Source organism: Labrus mixtus, chromosome 6 (assembly GCF_963584025.1).
Source record: "Labrus mixtus chromosome 6, fLabMix1.1, whole genome shotgun sequence".
In the NCBI taxonomy this organism is placed as follows: domain Eukaryota; kingdom Metazoa; phylum Chordata; class Actinopteri; order Labriformes; family Labridae; genus Labrus; species Labrus mixtus.
In genome coordinates, this window is record NC_083617.1 from 13,693,787 (window position 1) to 13,711,462 (window position 17,676).

Genomic DNA, 17,676 nt, shown 5'->3' on the forward strand with positions numbered 1-17,676 from the left:
CACGCTAGGCTAGCCAGGACAGCTCATTAGAGGACATGTGTTCCTCTAACCCCTGAATGTCTGACTACACACACACACACACACACACACTCATGCACGCAAACACACACACACACAGACACTGACCTGATGCATTGTTAATGGATGCGTTAATGTTGACTTAGCCACAGTCCAGCGAGCTGTCTTCCACACCTCTAGCTGTTCCACAAGACAAATCTGACCATGTGTTGGCATGTGTGTGTGTGTGTGTGTGTGTGTGTGTGTGTGTGTGTGTGTGTGTGTGTGTGTGTGTGTGTGTTCGTGTCTCACCATGACATTTCATCAGGTATGGGTACAGGCTATCCTTCTCTACAAAATCAGGAATCAGGCTCAGCAGGGCATTGATCTTTCCCACCTGTGAACACAAATATTTATTTTCAGTGGGTTTTGAAAAAAAAAAAAATTGAATTTGTAAATAACAAAAAAAAAAAAAAAATGACATCATTAGAAATGTTTAGCTTCAGAGTCCAACTGAAATCAAAACTAGCTATACTAACACAACCAGTAGATATTCTGGGTTTGTTCTTATGGATGCCTATTAAAAAAAACTTCTTAAACCATAAAGATGAAAATGTGTTTAAAAAAGAAGTACAAACTTTTAATCTGTTAACATTAGCAAGCAAAGCCAACCAGCTTCCTCTTTCTGAGAGAAACTGAGCTCAAGCTTTACATTATTTGAGACGTATCTTGCATAACTAAAGATATATAATCCTGAATCTGTTGATTTGATGACAATTTTGCCAAAATAAAATTGAGTACTTTTAACCCAAATGTGTTAAAAGCACAAGAGCTGCAATATCATTATATGATATCAAATTTTAGCAAGCAGTTGAAGGAACATTCTTGTTACAACTTGGATCTTTTTTTTTTTTAGTCTCTTAATGTGTGATCATACCTGTCCAGGACTCTGAGCCCTTCGCATCACGTAGGACATCAGGATGTCCTTCTGATCAGCCACGGCATTACAGCGCTACAGCAAGACAAGAGGGACAAGAGAAGAGAGTTAGAGACTATCTGAGGAAGGCCGTGCGATGCACTCTCCAGTTTTTTAAGTTCAAGCAGACTCACAAACGTCCGCTCCTCACATAGTTACAGCTAACCGCACAATTTCATATGTGGGGCAGGTATAGAAGAAAAAGATCAAAAGCTAAAAAAAAAAAGATGAATTAACAGATTTACTTTTAATAAACAGATTGCATATACATGGTCAACTAATAGCCTTTGTTTAGTAATGCTCTCTGAATATGTTTGCCATTTCTCTACAATTTCATGGCACTTATCTAACTGCCTATAAACGCATCTCAGACTATTTTGTGATTAGAAAATATTAGACAATGATTCCTCATGAAAAAGCACTAATGTGTCTATTTCTGAAAGACTTACAGCTATAAAGGATTCTATGTAGAGTTGATCACATCGGATTGAGCTCTACACTTCAGAGATTTCCGTTACTAAAGATTTATACCTTGCATGACTGCATATGATGAAGACATGCAAGCATACATACAATAGACTGTGTGTGTGTGTGTGTGTGTGTGTGTGTGTGTGTGTGTGTGTGTGTGTGTGTGTGTGTAGGTAATGCATTAACATCGCTGTGCTCTGAGTGAGCAAGTGTGTGTTCTCCTGGCTGAGCAGCAATGAGCTCCGATTACTATCCAGTCGTAAACTAACGTGTTTCAGTCCTTCTTCACCTCTTACAGAATTAAAAGCAAGTGGCCTGTAAGGCTTTTAACTGGAAGACACACACACACTCACACACCCTGAGCAGTAAGCTGCCGTCTTTCTGAGTCACCAAGCAGCAAAATGGCTTTAGTACAATCAGTCAATTGGACCAATACTGTGCCACTTCACTCGACTTTGCTCCGTGCTCTCACTCACTCTCTTTTCCGTTTTTTTTACCCCCACTTTTACTACACCGACCACTCCCAAAGGTGACGCCACAAACGCCCAGGCCTACCATCTCCCTTGCCTCTCATACATACCGCCTAAAAGCTCTTTATACCCAGGGAATCCTTCCTCCTTTTCCTCAATCAGCCCTCCCAGTGCACGCATGCACGTAAGCAGTTGTATCCAAGTCCGCCTGCCTCACTTTTTAATGACTGACTTCATCCCTCTCGCTCTCTTCTTGCTCCCCACCCACCTCACCTCCTTCTCTCCTGATAGCCTCTTCGTCATTATTGTCTGCTCGCCCTACTTAAAAGCTTTTCAGAGTTTCGGTCCTGCTTCACTTATGATGGCATGGAGGAGTCGAGCTGCTACCCTCCAGTGACCCGTCCAAGAGCGGTTTCAAGGAGGAGGATGAAAACAGGCCATGACCAGGGACCTAAAGAGCATAGCAGCAGTGCTCAGGTCACATCAAGGTCTACGCTAACACTTCAAAGACAAATGAGTTTTCATTCAGATTTTAAATATTGTCCTTGTAGCTTCCCTTTCCAACACCGTGAACTTTTTTTATTCATGGAGTTTTGTTCTCTCGTCACTCTTCTTTAGCATGAATGTTCATGTTTTCAGGCTTTAACATGCTTGTAACCTCGCTGTGCGTCTGTGGGTTTCTTATATTTAAAAAGGGATATTTCAGGGCTGTTAGGGACCATTGTTTTATGTTGTTTTCCTGACTATTAATGTGTTCTGACTTAATGATGATAACATCTTGTCCAGTTCAAATAGAATGTGAAAGCAAAGTAAGAGTCAAGGTCCCTTTTGGATTTTCTTTTGACATCAAAATGACCTAAAACGTATAAACCTGATAAAGATTATTTGCTGATCAGTCATTTTGAGATTGTTTTAGATAACTGTAAGAGTTTAGATATCTGTAATACATTTCTGTTTGTGTATCTTTTTGGTTTTTTTGGCTTCTCTCGTTAAATGAATGTGTGTATTCATTATTTCAGTACGTTTGCATGATCATTTTCTTATTCTTTAATTGACACATTTAAACCTAAAGAAAACGTTAACTCTTGTTATGTTGGGCTGCAAAGCTTCTATGAAGCACCCCACCTAGATAAACAAAATGTAACTTATTTAATTTTTTTCTTCTTATGGTGTAGAGATGGAGGTTGATATTGAGTTTATATCAAGCAAGAAGCATATTATAGCTTTGAAACCATGTAATCCATAGTTTGTGTTTAAATAGTGATGAAGAAGAGAGTGGTGAGAAATGTATCTGTTCATTAACATGCATGCCAGTCAGACATCCCTGTTTAAAGATTGAGAGGGATAATCACTCAAGACGTCAGAGAGGAAGGAGCAGCAGACATCCTCCATGTCTGAGTGGATCTACACTGATTTCTTATTTCTTCCCCTCTGTCTTCAAGTATTTCTCACTGTCAGTGTGGTCCAGAGGAGCAGTTTAAATTTACCTAAATGTACACAGAAAGACAAAGAAACAGACCAAAACAGGCCTGAGCATAAAGCTTTTTATATATATATATATAGATAGATATGTATATATAGATATGTATATATATGTATAGTGTTTTTTGGGGTTTTTTTTGTCAAAAAGTCCTGTTTGTACACAATGTCTGAACTATTGCTAATAATCTGGAAAACACCTGCTCTTATACTGTTTATTAAAATCAGGAATCCATACATAACTCTATAATTCGAGCAGTTATTTGGTTTCACTTTTAATTTATTCAAAAGTGTTTGTTTTTTTGCATTAGTCGCCCTTTTTCAACTTAAACAAGGGGGTTTTTTCGATTATATTTCCTGCTCTGGAAATTAGAAATTTAAAAAGTGAAATACTTTTTGAATAATGTCCAAAACAAACAAAAAAAGGTCAGGGTCAAAATGAAAGCTTCAAAGATTGAGTAAATGAGTAAAATAACCTGTGAAACAGAGTCTCTGACTAATCCCACTCCTACATATTCATGTCCCCCAGCTCAAAGCAAAGCCATTGAGCTGTAATGTATGAACTGTGTTAAATAAGTGAAGTAGCAGGAGGCCAATTTCAGACCAGCAGACTCAGCGGAGGAGTGTGGGCAAGCATTTCCTGACACAAATGTGAGTGTGGATAAATAAGTCAGCGATAGTGGCGGGCTCTAACAACTGGACCAATCCATCAGGGAGTTGTGATGGACTAAATTCAGCCCTGCTTGCCTTGTTGATTTTTTCTTTTTTTTTTTGCAGATTTTAATTACTTTGATATAATAATTTAAAAAGCAGCCAAGTGCAAGACACTTAAAGGGAGGAGAGCACATAGGGACAAAGTGCTCCATATGATTTAAAATTTATTTAAAGTGCTCACAAAAGTTACATTTCACAGAGCTTTGCTCTTAGAGGGCTGATTTCACTTTCCATCCAACCTAAACATTAAGAACGAGCAGTCTGCGAGTCAGACCTGCATTTGGTGATCTGAAAGTGGGAATAACATTTGTTTATATGTAAGCAAATATTGTGTTTGGAGGAGAGAGAAAACCTGCTTTTGATTTTTTTAAGGAACAATTTTTAGAGTTCAAAGTCAACAGATGGTTTCCCCTTTATTAAGAAAGTTTCTTTCATATCACTTGTCCAGATATAGAGTAATCAAGAAGTGTTGAGAAACATGGTCCTGAAAACCAGAAAGACTAACTAATAATGTATTTCTAAGATTTAGTCTTTATTTTATATTTGAAAATGTCATACTCACAGCCAGCATGAACTTTGCTTCCTCGAGTTTGTTCATATCCACCAGCTGGAGGAAGAGGTCTGTTGCAGGTCTGTAGCAGGCAAAGTGGTTGGCTAGCCGCTCCGCCATCGCACTCACTAAAACACAACGTGCACATCTGGTCAGCTGGGATATTCTTATGGTGTTTAATTAAGACCGAGTCATCTGGCTTGTGCTCTCACAGATTATATAAGTCCCTTTTCTTTCTATATACATTGCAACGTGTATGTGTGTGTGTATGTGGCGACAGTTGTCTCTTACATTTGTCTAAGGCTTTGTCATTGTCTTCTTTCAAGACACTCCTGAAGACAAATGAAACACTGAACTTTTTGTTGTCTGGCTCTGTGAAGATTGCCTCCAAATCCTCCACGGCTGACTCCACATCACCACTGGAGAGGGCGGAGTTTAAAGATTCGATGAGAAAGAGAAAGAGAAAGAGAAAGGGTGAGTTCAGTTGCTGTAAATCAAAACAATACCCATTAACTGTAAATGCAAATGTAGAAAGTGTTGGAATTGGAGAAGAATTGTATCCCTTATTCCCTTCATCCCTCTCAGCTACAAAAGGGCCATTATAGCCGGCATTTGTAAAGACACTTGGATGGGAGAAAAATAACAGGTAATCCATATAAAATGTGACTGGAATACTAAAATACATCCCAGAAACTGGCCGGATTAAAGAACATTAAAACTCGCTCCTTCAGACTTTTGATAATTTATTATTAAAAGGATACTGGTTTCATTTAGTCCATTACGACCTCCCACTGAGTGCAGACCCCCTCAGTCTTCCACTGATGCTCAGTCAAACACACTCGCACTGTGAAATGTTTTTCTGCTGAGGTTGCCACGACCGAAAACAAAGCCTGCACACCAAAGCACTACAAATCTAAAACAACTCAATCTGGCAACCCATACTCGCTACTAAGACTTTCTGCTGCCTGCTCCCTCCCCACCGTCAGCAGTCGTAATGAATATTTAACAAACAGGGTGTGTGTGTGTGTGTGTGTGTGTGTGTGTGTGTGTGTGTGTGTGTGTGTGTGTGTGTGTGTGTGTGTGTGTGTGTGTGTGTGTGTGTGTGTGTGTGTGTGTGTGTGTGTGTTTCTGCGTATGTATATGTGAGAGCGTTTCGGAGGTGGGGGGAACATATCTACACTGATTGTTGCGACTGGGACCGTCTGAATAATTCAGCGGGGGGCCCCTCTAAATGTGGCGCTCCGCTTTCCGGACCTTCCTTGCTTTTCCGCCCTGGCTCTTAACCAGTCAGCTTGAGTCAGATACAGTGGGGACGCACGTGTCAGAGCTGCTCAGAGCGCTGCTCCCAGAGGTCAGGGTTCAAGCTGACAGGCCTGCGCTGCGATGGCCAATCGGGCGTGAGACCGCCTTGCTATTCTTCACTTCCTGCTGTCCCTTCTAGTTGGCACGGTCACGCTGCGGCTCGAGCGGGGGGGACAACGCTAATGCTGTAATGCGATAAAAGTTTGATGCACAGTGTGTTTTACATTTTGTTCTGTTGTTTGAGGAGCGACAAAGCAGCAGTGGAGGATGGGAGTTTTATGACATTAAAAGGATTTCATGAATAATCCTATTAACTCTGTGTTTCCTATTTGTACTTGACGCCCCGCTCGCCCTGTAAGCTCTTACTTTAAGAGTGTGTCAGTCTGGGTCTCGTCACACTTCGCTGTTGGCAGTGTATTAAACTGTTAATCTCTGTGTTCTGAATAGTAAGAACAGTGTTCAAAAAGTAGTATTACTAGATATGGGATGGTACATTTCGGCATAAATTGAAATTGTGTTCTAGTTTGGTGTTTGTATGCCATCTAACTATGTTCTAAGTATTCATCTGCAAGAATGAAACATAAAATAACATGCTGACGTTCAAACCTCTTAACAAATGCATTGGTATACCTGAAAAGTTTTAAGGTAAAAGCCCTTTGTGTAGACTGTTTGAATATGATTAACGGCTCTTTCAAATCAAAGTATTCTTTGTGGAAAGAACAAGGCTGGAGTTCCCTAAGTCCTAAGTTAGTCTTACACACGCTTAAATTGCCTCCTCAGCTCATAAACTGTCTTCAATAAATCCATTCAGAAAATACCACATCCACAGTGCTTAGCCGTCTTACTTCTTGATGTGTGCCAGGGCCTTGTTATTTACAAACAACATGTTGGACAGGTTGAGAGACGTGCCGAGGGACTTCAGTAGGGACTCCACTTCCTTGATCCCCGCCAGATTGCCATCGCTACCAAGGGCCTGAGTCAGTCTGGTGATGGCGAGCTGTCCGGGAACTTGGTCTGCCTGCAGCATTGACCTCAGTGTCTCAAGAGCATCTGCGGTGAAAGAATGCAAGAAGTGAGCAATCATGTTCATGATATGAGTCCGTACTGTATGTTTACCAAAGTATGTGTGTTCCTTACCTCCAGTCTGGCCTTTCTTACTCTGTGTGACGATGACCAAAGTGTTGGCGGTATCACTGAGGTGGAAGCCAGGCACCCGAGCCACAGCACTGAGAGAGACACAGAGTACCAGTATCTTCTATTAGACTTTAATTTGTGTAAGTTTTTCTTTTTTCACTTTCTTTTGGTTTTTAATGCAAGTATGTGCTCCCATCAGCATTCTTTAATTGTACACTCTGACTGTGAGCGTACTAGTATACTGAGATTCAGCAGTTCAACACAGAGCTTCCATAATCACCTCTAGTCTTAGTTTTAGACATAGACTGTATAAAAAGATGGGCGACACAACAGCTCCCTGAAACTAAAGCCAAAACACATGCAGCGCTGACTTGCTGCAGTATGGGTCATAAAACTCCACCTCCACCATGTTAACAGATGGGACATGGAGCACATGTTAAAATACATGTCAGATCCATTTTCTCTAACCCAGTATCCGACCTGCAGTTATTTGTTATCATACCAAACCCATTATTTTCCTGAGAGGTTTCTTTTTAATTAGTTATTTAACGCTATAAAAAGACGATCAACAGCCCAGTTGACAAATGTGGCTCCTACAGCGCTGTAAGAACCGGACTAGCAGAGTAGAGCAGAAATGGGTTAGAGAAAACATATGAACTGTGAGTGTCTGCTTCAAACTGACACAAGGATCTGTTCTGCTGTGGACTGTACTGACCTGAGGGATCTTAGATGTTAGATGTGTGTTTTGGTTAGCGGAAGGGGATGTCAAAACCGGGACAGAGTTCATACTGAACAACTCTTGTAAAACAAATGACGCCAACAGGGCAATATGTCAGCGGGAGTTCTTCGGCTTCACTTTTGTAGAATGGGACGAGACATGTCGTCCATCTTTATAAAGTGAAAGGTTTTATGAATTCATGTTTTTTGATTGACTTTCCAAGAAAGTTACCACATGGTTAATATCTGGAAAATACATAGAGTAAGAAAATATGAGTTAAAAAGGCAGCTTTATAAACTGTCTGCCTGTATCGTCAAACACAGAAGGCAGAATATCAAATGCTCTTCAGGTGTGTAATCTTTCCCATTGTAGCACAAAAATAGGAAGATTCATTCAATCATATTGTTATGTTTACCATGAGGGAAGATTTCACCAACATATCTGAGTGGTGTAACATATACAAGATTGCTCTCATCAGAAAGACCATAATCTATGATGGCCGAGTTAAAATCATTGTGGCATTTTAGTCTTAGAATTCTGTGCTTGGCCACTTAACAGCATCAAGCTCAGAACAGCACACAAGATATGTAGAGTGGATAGACGCCTGAGCTCAAAGACTGAAAACGGAGAAGACAATTGGAACAAATGTGATAGCCGGCGAGTCTGAGCGTCTCATGAAGCGCCTGCTGTGACCCCGAAAATAATACACACATCAAACAGCTGATGACTTCCTGCTGAGCTCATACATGTGTGTGTTTGTGTATCTGTGTGTGATATTATGTGGGACAGGTTGAGCGCTGCAGTATTGAGGCCTCTGCTCCTCCTCGCCCCCCCCCCCCCCCCCCCACCCCCTTAATCTATATGCCGTTCTTTTCAAGCCTCCCTCCTTTTCATTTCTTTCTAAAACCTCAATCAGGCTCGCCTCCCTCCTTTTTTTTTTTTATTTCTTATTATAGCCCCACAACCAGATTAATCCTTCCGCTCAATTGAGCATCAGGGCCGGCAATCCTTATCACCGCGGCGACACCAGGCCAAGCAGCATCCGGCAGCCGCTGTGACAGGGTCACGGCAGAGATTGGAGCAAGAACAGGGTCGGCGACGGATTGCAGTGGAGACGAGCTAAAGGGGGGGGTCAGAATTCTTCTTATCGGGGGGAAGAAAATCTCTACAGGCCTTTTATGCACTCACTTTTTTCCCAACACACACACACACACACACACGCAGATGCTCTCTTGCCTTCCCCTTCTAGGGGTATTGTGCTTCAGCCAATAAATTCATCATCCACCTCTTCCTCTCTCTCATCATCATCACTCTCTCCCAATCCCTTAATCTCGCCATAAGAACCCCGCTGCTCAATTCTGAACAGATTACCCGAAAACAAATACACATACACCCACACGCACAGAGAATTAAAGCCTATAGCGTCTTCATTAACCTCATACGTGATTAAATCTTGCCCTCCTCCCCTCTTCACTCCTCCTTTCCCATTTAGCTCTTCTATTTATCTCCTTCCTCTCCTCATTTCCCCGACTCTCCTCTCAGCTCATTTCACTTCTCATTTAGAGTGCAGATAAACGAAGCTTTTATCCAGGCAGGGATGCCATAAACCAATTCAAACAGAGATGGGTTATCACTTGTATTGCCTCATGCTTGTTGAAACACGGCTCGAAAATTGATACGATTATTCTTCATAACATCAGAGAGTGAAGCATGTAGAGAGGCAAAAACAAGGGAAGAGGCTGATAGTGTAATAGATGTTTTTACATCTTTTTCTCTTTCCCACAAACGAGTAACTGCATCTTCTCATTCAGACTATTGTGTCATTATATTATCATCTTTATTTTTGAATGCATGTTTTTTCCTCTGCAGGGAGAAAGTGATATAAAGAAAAGAGGCAAAAGGAGATAAAGAAAAAGGAAGAGATTACATAAAAAGACAAACAGAGCTGAGAAGATCAACGCTGCGCTAAGCTCAGATCTCTAATACCTCTGTCTGTCCATCTATTTGTCTCCAGGCTCAAGCTCTGATACGCCCCCAACAACACAACAACACATGATACATTACTAATTGGAAAGAGATTGATGTTTTTTCGAAAAGTCACCCGCTTCCCAGAAAACCAAAATTAATCTCTCCATCCAAGTGTGTGTATGTATGTGAGTGTGTGTGTGTGTGTGTGTGTGTGTGTGTGTGTGTGTGTGTGTGTGTATGAGTATGTGTGTGTGTGTGTGTGTGTGTGTGTGTATCTTGGGGCTTAGCAAAAAACACTGTTCATATCCAGCAGGGCTGGATGTGTTAGCACACAATCAGTTTATAATCCTCATGTGTAGTGAGGAGTTTTAGCCTGAGGTGACCCAGTGCCACCCAGACTGACCATAATACATGTTGAACTTATCAGTTCTTTCAGCTTGACAACCAAGAGTTTGTGTCAGTATTTATTTTATTAATTTATGTATTAGACTATATTCTCATTTGTAACGCTCATACTCTCTAGGGTTGTAAAAATTGTATCATTTTGGGCTGCAGAATTAAATATTAAAGCACTTACATGTCCCTGACTACCATAGCATCCTCCAAGGCTCCCTCAGCCAACAGGGCCCGGATGAGGAAGTCATAAGGAGCAGGGCCGAATGCCATGCCCCTTTTATCTGCATCCTTCAGCATCCCATAGGCTTCTGGAGGAAGAAATTAAAAGGAGTAGAGAAGGAGAAGAAGAAGTCAGAGGTTGGACAAAGAGAAAAAGCAGAACCATGGACCTTGTAACGTATACTGTTAAACATGTGGATACAGTAGAGGAATGGTTTTGTATGCTTATATCGTCTGTTGTTAAAGCTTTAGTTTCTAGTTGGAGTCTGAGTGATGATGAATTATTTGAGTCTCCATAAAGCAAAAGATTTGCTCATACAGTTCACACTGATACAAGTTCATCTTTAAGCAGAAACAACTTTTTGTCATTTTTAACTTAATAATTAGTTATATAATTTCACATACTGTATATAAATCAACTATAAAGCAGCCTTCCAGCAGCTCCAGTAACAGTGCCATATATAAATCCTAATGCAAGCCACTGCCAACCCAGTGAATGGAAGTCAAAGATCATAAACACTTTCCCTTGATTTGGAACTAGAGTTAAAAGCCGACTGTGTTGCTGACTTATAATCATGACACTTCAACTATAAGCCCATGTTGCAGATTGTGCTGTATGATCGATTAGCAATTATTTAGATACTTAGATTACATTTATAAGCTGAAAATATATGTGTTTAAAATAACACATTTCCCTTACGTTTGGCCTTGCCCTTTTTGCACAGGGTCAACAGCTGGACCTGGTACCCAGCACCATTTTCAGCTTGGGTTGGAAGGTCTTTGGTTTGTGCTGTCTGCTGTTGCTGGACTTCCTTTGTGTCGGCAGCTTTTTGGTACCACGTCTAAAAATGACACAAGGAGGGGAAAAAAAAAGATAAAACTCAGTATGATGTTTGCATCACAACACAGCTACATCCAGCATTAGAGCATGTATACATGTTCAACTGTGTGCATGCAGTGAGCTGTTGTGTGTTTGAGTGTGTATGACAGTGCAATAATGCTGGGCCAGCAGGGCAGGGTCCCCTAATGCTCGGTCACCCATATAGCAACATGGGGAGGGGGTTAAGCTGTATTGGCTGGGGGCAAATTAGGCCTGGCACCCCAAGGGCAAAAAGGAAAGTGTGTGTGCCTTAGAGAGTGTGTGTCAGAGCGGGGGTGTCAACCTAAGAGCCCCAGGGGTCACTAAGTTCATCGCTCCAGGCAACAGCAATCACTTCCTGTCTCATCATGCTTCAGGCTACTGGAGCACGCATGTGTGTGCAAGGCAACGCTGAGAAAAAAGCAACAAGGAGGAAAGCAATCTCATTTTATTTCAAGAAAAAAATATCCTCTGGTTTTATTATGTCGTCGTTTATTTTTTTACATATTCAAATTCTGTCCGTTATGATTTTTGTCTTTTAGGCTGAATATAGTTGAGGCTTTTATGTTGAATGTGGACCCCAGGAAGAGTAGCTACTACATTCGAGGCAGCTAATGGGGATCTGGATAAAGGAAAATGGAATATGTGCATAAATAAACTAAGAATCCAGCGGCAGCCATATGGTGGCATTTAGCTGCTGGTTAAATTAGTCGGGCATTAAAGATTTACAGACAGATCAAGCTGTAACTCCTTTCACCAGCCAGTCGCTCTGATTGACCACACTTCAGATCAGAGCTGCAATCCTGTTTCCTCTGCATGTAATGAACAGAGGCTTAAAGTGGAGCGGGGTAGTGGCTGGGTGGGGGTCTATATGTAGAGAGCAGCTGGGGGTCACTTTTTATGATTAGAGGTTGGGGTCTGTTTTCTCTTTGATTAATCCATGCAGTGTGGAAATAAGTAAGAAAGAGATCACTGAATTTAAACAATGGGATTCAGCCTAGGTTTATATTTGGCAGATCTATGCAACTCAGATAAATATCTTTACTTAACAAAAGCATTAAAAATACACCTGACTACACTCACAATGAACACCATCTTCATTTTATTCATTGGCTTCAGGCTCTGCGCGTGCTGGATTACTTCTGTGTATATCTTAAGACACGTCCTGCATCCTGGTAAGACTGTAATTTATGATTATATGCATAATTGCTTCTTTGATTCATTTGTGAAATGTCAGTAATTGTCCAAATTATTAAATCAAATGTTCTCAAGTCCACAGCTCACAGTGACATCTACAAACTGCTTGTTCTACATTAACAGCTTCCAAGCACAAAAGGTTTTTACAACATTTAACAAAACAATGAAAAAGTAAACACTGTCAAATTATAGAAGCTAAAAAAAGACAATTGTCTTCTTTCTTTTTTCCGTACAAATGATTCTTGCATCAACACATCATTTCATGGCTGTAACAAAGGGTAGCCAGGTTTGTTTTGTGTTATACTTGAGGACAGAAATGCATGCACAGGCAGCATTGTGATTTGTGTTAAACCATCAGTGCTGCCTGCTTGTGTGTTATGTTTGACCTCAGGCACTTTAAGAGTCCTCCAGAGCTCTCGGGAATTTGCTCTCAGCTTTATCTGCTCTTCATTTTTTCCCCTTTAGGAACCTTCTGGCAGTTATTCCTCCGAATAACAGATCCGTCTAATGAATGTTAGTCTAATGTGCAGATTATTTAAGGGGGTTTTACCTCAGGCACCTCGAAGGGCACCTTCTGGCCGTTGTTCTTCAGGATGTCTGCCAGAAGACGCAGGGTTCTCTCTCTGGGAATAATGTTATCTTCCTGCATCTTTGTCCACAATGCTTCCGCCTTCTGCCAGTTGTTTGTGTTATCTGAAAACAAGAGCAAAAAAGGAGGGGAAAAAAGAAAAGGTGTGTTCTTATGTCATTTTGTAAAAGGCCACGACAGACTGGTTGAAGTTCTGCAGCAAAGAGTAATTTCTGACAGAGCACTCCATGCTGAGGGAGGGCAATCAAAGATCTAATCTGATCAGCTGTCTGACCCTCAACTATGCTGTAATTTAGGAAACACACTAACAAGTATGTGTGTGTGTGTGTGTGTGTGTGTGTCTGTGTAAGAAGGTTAGGTTTAATGGGTTGACAATCAGCTTTAACACTCCAATCACAGCTGTTATCTGCTCTGCTCTCCACTGCAGCAATCACACCATGTCTTCACCTCTTACTTCTGACTGATCCCATTCACACACACACACACACACACACATACACACACACACACACACGTCGGAGGTCACTGAAGAGGAGTTCGGGTCAAACTGGGGTTGCAAACTAAGAGAAATGAAAATAAAAATAGATACAAACAAACCATAACAGACAGAGAGGGAGAGAGAGAAAGGGACTTACAACAAAGACGGAGGGCGTAACTGTACATCTCGTCTCTGTCACACTCAAACAGCTTGGCTGTCATGTCCACCATATGCTCCAAGGCCTCCAACTGTACAAACAAACACAACAACATAAAATGCTTGTTAGAATTTTTGTAGTTTTCTCTTTTGTCTACCTTTGTATCTGTGGCCTTGATTGGTTCAGTGTGTGTGTATGTGTGTGTGTGTGTTACCTGGTTGCCTAAAATGCATTTCTCTGCAAACCACTGAAGGCGCCCTGGCCGTGCCCTCATCCCTGGGGTCTATAAAAAGAAAAAAACATTGCTTGGTAAAAATGTGGGAAACTGTCAATGTCAGTGGTCCATTGAAAATTTAAAAAAATATTTCCAGATCAACGATTGATTTGTTATTTCTCCAAATTGATAAAATAATACATACATCTTAATCCCTGAAATTCACATGTTGTATTTAGCAACAACAATCTTTATATCAGATCAACATCACAGTTCAACAGGATCTGAAGAATGACTGTCAATTTAAAGGTCCATGAATTCAAAATGTATTAATGCATTATCCATTTTGAGTGTAAATTCTTATTGACCCATACAAATCTACGAAGCCTTCTAAATTACTTTCAGTTTGTATACAGCAACTGTAACCTACTGAGCTGTTAAGGAATAAACGTGTATATATAACATTTTGAAACTTGAAATTCATCTGCAGAGGGACCTTTTACACCAATGTGGTGTTTTTTTGGTTGATAATGCTAAAGTGCATACAGGGAAGAGGAATGTGAAGGCTATGTTTATGTGGCCTTGAGTTGATATTTTATTCTGTAGGTACACGAAGGCCACAAGGAAGAGCATTTCTACACGGATAACACAACTGGCGTACAGTAAAATACAAGAGTCTCAAACATGTTTTTTGCACTAGAGCTGCAAACAACAGATTTTTTTCACCATCAATAAGTCTGTTGTTTATTTTCTCTGTTTTTCTGGTTTATGACGTTTAAAGCGAAAATCCTCACAAGCACCCAAAGCTGAAGGTGTTTTCTACAAAAGAAGACATTCCCTTAATCAATCAGTTTACAAAAATATATTTAATAATATAATATATATAACACACTTCATGCTCATATATTTTGAATGTCTATAACTAGAAAGTATTTCACATTTTTTACTCCGTATATGCATTTTGTCTTTGCTGAACCGTCACTATAGTAAAGGCTGAAGGCAATAACAGCGTCTCCAGCACACTGCAACAACACAGATTATGCTGCTAAGTGAGAATAACAGAAAGTGACCTTATAGTGAAGAAAATCTTCTTAATAAAAAACTCAACTGGAAGATAAATATTACTTTTTGAGGGCGCAAAACAGCAACATCAAAATAGATAACAAATAAATCAAACTGTGGGACTATGGGAAACAAAACATATCATTTTATTTTATTGTTCACTGTTATTTATATATGTGTCAAACTCTCATCCAAAATGTCTTGGGTAGAAAATAGACATTAAGATTATTTTTGTTCCTCTAAATGTTGAGCCAGGTCACAGCAGCAGAGACTGCAGCGGTCAATCTTAATGTTCAGAATTCAAAACAGATCACAGAACAACAGATTTAGATTTAAAAATGTCCTGACTACAAAGCCCACACAGTCATAAATAGTTTTGTATTTTTAGGAGATTTGCGGTGATTTTAGGACAATAGTGATACGCAGATAGACAGCGTGTGTGTGTCCTGTCAAATAAGGGCTGACATAGATTGATCTGCAGGCTCGTGTAGCTTTAGCCTGATACGTGGAGTGACTAGATGATTATTATCATGGACTAACAGTGATCAGGATTTCATCTGTCTCTTGGGGCTTTGATACAATCTGAAAAAGACTAGGATTGAGAAATCTTGCCTGCCCTCTCTTCCTGGTAATCTGGTTTGGGGGGGGGGGAGGGAGAAGAAGGGCGAGAGAGAGACAGAGCGATCTGCCAGGATGTTAATCTGAACAGGGATCAACTGCGCTCAATCCCCGCTGGCCTCTTTGATGGGAGCCCGTCATACTGCTAGAGGGAGGGGGGGAAAGTCAAGAAAAGAGGGGCTTCATCCCTCTCTCACCACCATCTCTCACTGCCGTCATCCTTTCCTCTTTCAATCCCCACTTCTCCCAATCCCTCTCCTCTTCCTCCAAATCTCCCCAGCTCCAACTCTGTCTTTTTCCCTGCATCTCCATCCCTCCATCCAGCCCAGGCGAAGGCATTATGTTCTTACCCAACGAGCCAAAGGGACAAATTAAAATGTGTTGCACTCTCTCTCTCTCTCTCAGTCTGTCTAATCTTCTTAGAGACTAAGGCCCCAGTGCAAGTGCTCCATCTTTTTGCCTCCGATTCCCTTTACTTGGTAAAGTCTTGCAGGCTTGCACATCAACTTGTGCGCACACACACACACACACACACACACACACACACACACACACACACAAACACAGCAATGTGTTTGGGATTTTGAATCCGTCAGGACAAATCTCCCTAATCTGAGCAGAAAACAAAATCATCAGAAATAAGACGGCAACATAATTTTACACACGCATGGGACGATGGATCAAAAGAATACAAAGTAGAAACAAAACAAAACAAAAAAACAGCACGGACACTCTCGTTTTCAAAAAAGATCAGGGAAAACTGTCACGAGGTCAAGCTTATGAGGACATTCCTCTGACCCAGGCACAAACAGACGCAGCTGAGTGCATAAAGGCCGTCACTTTGAGCCTTGTGGGGCCTTCAGATTGCTAAAACATCGTCTCGAGTTTCTCTCTCACCTTTAAGTGCGTGTACACAATAAAGAAAAAGACGGGGCCGACCATGGCTCACCTCCACTTAACAAACCCTCTCCATCTCAATTCCTAATGTTCTAATTCCACTAATCACCTGGCCACTTAGTCCACACACACGACCAAACCCCTCTCCCTAACACAAAAAGACATAATGGCTCACCACTCTTTAGCAACACTACCTAACCTTGACCATCACACACATATGCGTGCCGTGATAATAGACCGGGCCACCTCACATCCTCTACCTAACCTGACCATTTAGCACAAAATTGGCCACCTTTCTCTATCATTACATTTAATTAGCTGTGATTAATCAGCTGCCAATTATACCAAACACAGCCTAAAGTGAGACACCACTCTGGGCAGCCACTTGACGCTCTCACAGCGGAAAAAAAAAAGTATTTGTGTGGTTTGTGTGTGTGTGTATAAATATTTAAGTGACAGATAATATTCTTTTGTAGTGTAACCCTGAGCTCTATATCCATTGTCTTGAAAGTTTAACGAGTGAAAGTTCAGAAGTAAACTTTCTGTTTAAGAGACTTTGTTCTTAACATCAACACAGCTCTGAAACATGTCACGTAAGAGATGATCCACATTTTTACTTATTTTTTTACTTAAGGGTCAAACTTGCAAAATGTCCCTAACACTCAGATGTCAACACTTTTAAAGATGCCTTATTAATACTATTTAAATTAAAAAAAGGATGAAATGCCAATGCTTTACAAGTAGGATGTCACTAGAGCAAAAAAAAAGGAAGGTTATGTTAACTGACTTTAGTTTTAGCATCCTTCAGCTAATTGTTTTGGTTTTCCGGACTTGTTTTGCACATTTGGTTGACACTCATACTGCTCATTGCAATGCTGGCAGCCTTAAAAAAAATAACAATAAGGGTGCCGGATAGCCTAGTGGGTATGTCCTACAGGTACATCCCATTTGCAGACGTTACAGCTTACTTAAGAGTGCAAAGAGGCCCTACAAACTCACTGTTGGTTTTGTATCAACTCTCAGATGTCTGCTGCTTTGGACACAAGCGTCTGATTTGAAAATAACATTCTTGTAACGTGTCAGAAAAGCTGTATCATGTATTGTCTTTTAAAGGTGAAGATCAGAATTTCTAAAAAGTGAAAATGAGTTACTTGTTGCACTGAAAGTCTTGAGTTGAGTCTGTTCACTGCTGATGCTCTGTTCATATTGAATCA

The 17,676-nt window shown here is 40.8% G+C and overlaps 1 protein-coding gene across 1 annotated transcript in view; it reads right to left on the reverse strand.

Moving 5' to 3' along the window:
• The window catches only part of lrpprc (leucine-rich pentatricopeptide repeat containing), a 57,757-nt gene that overhangs the window by 4,628 nt on the left and 35,453 nt on the right, over nt 1-17,676 (reverse strand). Inside the window, exons 26-36 of the mRNA XM_061040092.1 lie at nt 13,886-13,954; nt 13,672-13,762; nt 12,998-13,140; nt 11,092-11,233; nt 10,354-10,480; nt 7,094-7,182; nt 6,802-7,006; nt 4,946-5,073; nt 4,667-4,782; nt 935-1,009; nt 310-394 (exon numbers count right to left, since the gene is read on the reverse strand). Of these exons, the coding sequence (XP_060896075.1) occupies nt 310-394; nt 935-1,009; nt 4,667-4,782; nt 4,946-5,073; nt 6,802-7,006; nt 7,094-7,182; nt 10,354-10,480; nt 11,092-11,233; nt 12,998-13,140; nt 13,672-13,762; nt 13,886-13,954 (1,270 nt within the window). The remainder of the gene's footprint in view (nt 1-309; nt 395-934; nt 1,010-4,666; nt 4,783-4,945; nt 5,074-6,801; nt 7,007-7,093; nt 7,183-10,353; nt 10,481-11,091; nt 11,234-12,997; nt 13,141-13,671; nt 13,763-13,885; nt 13,955-17,676) is intronic.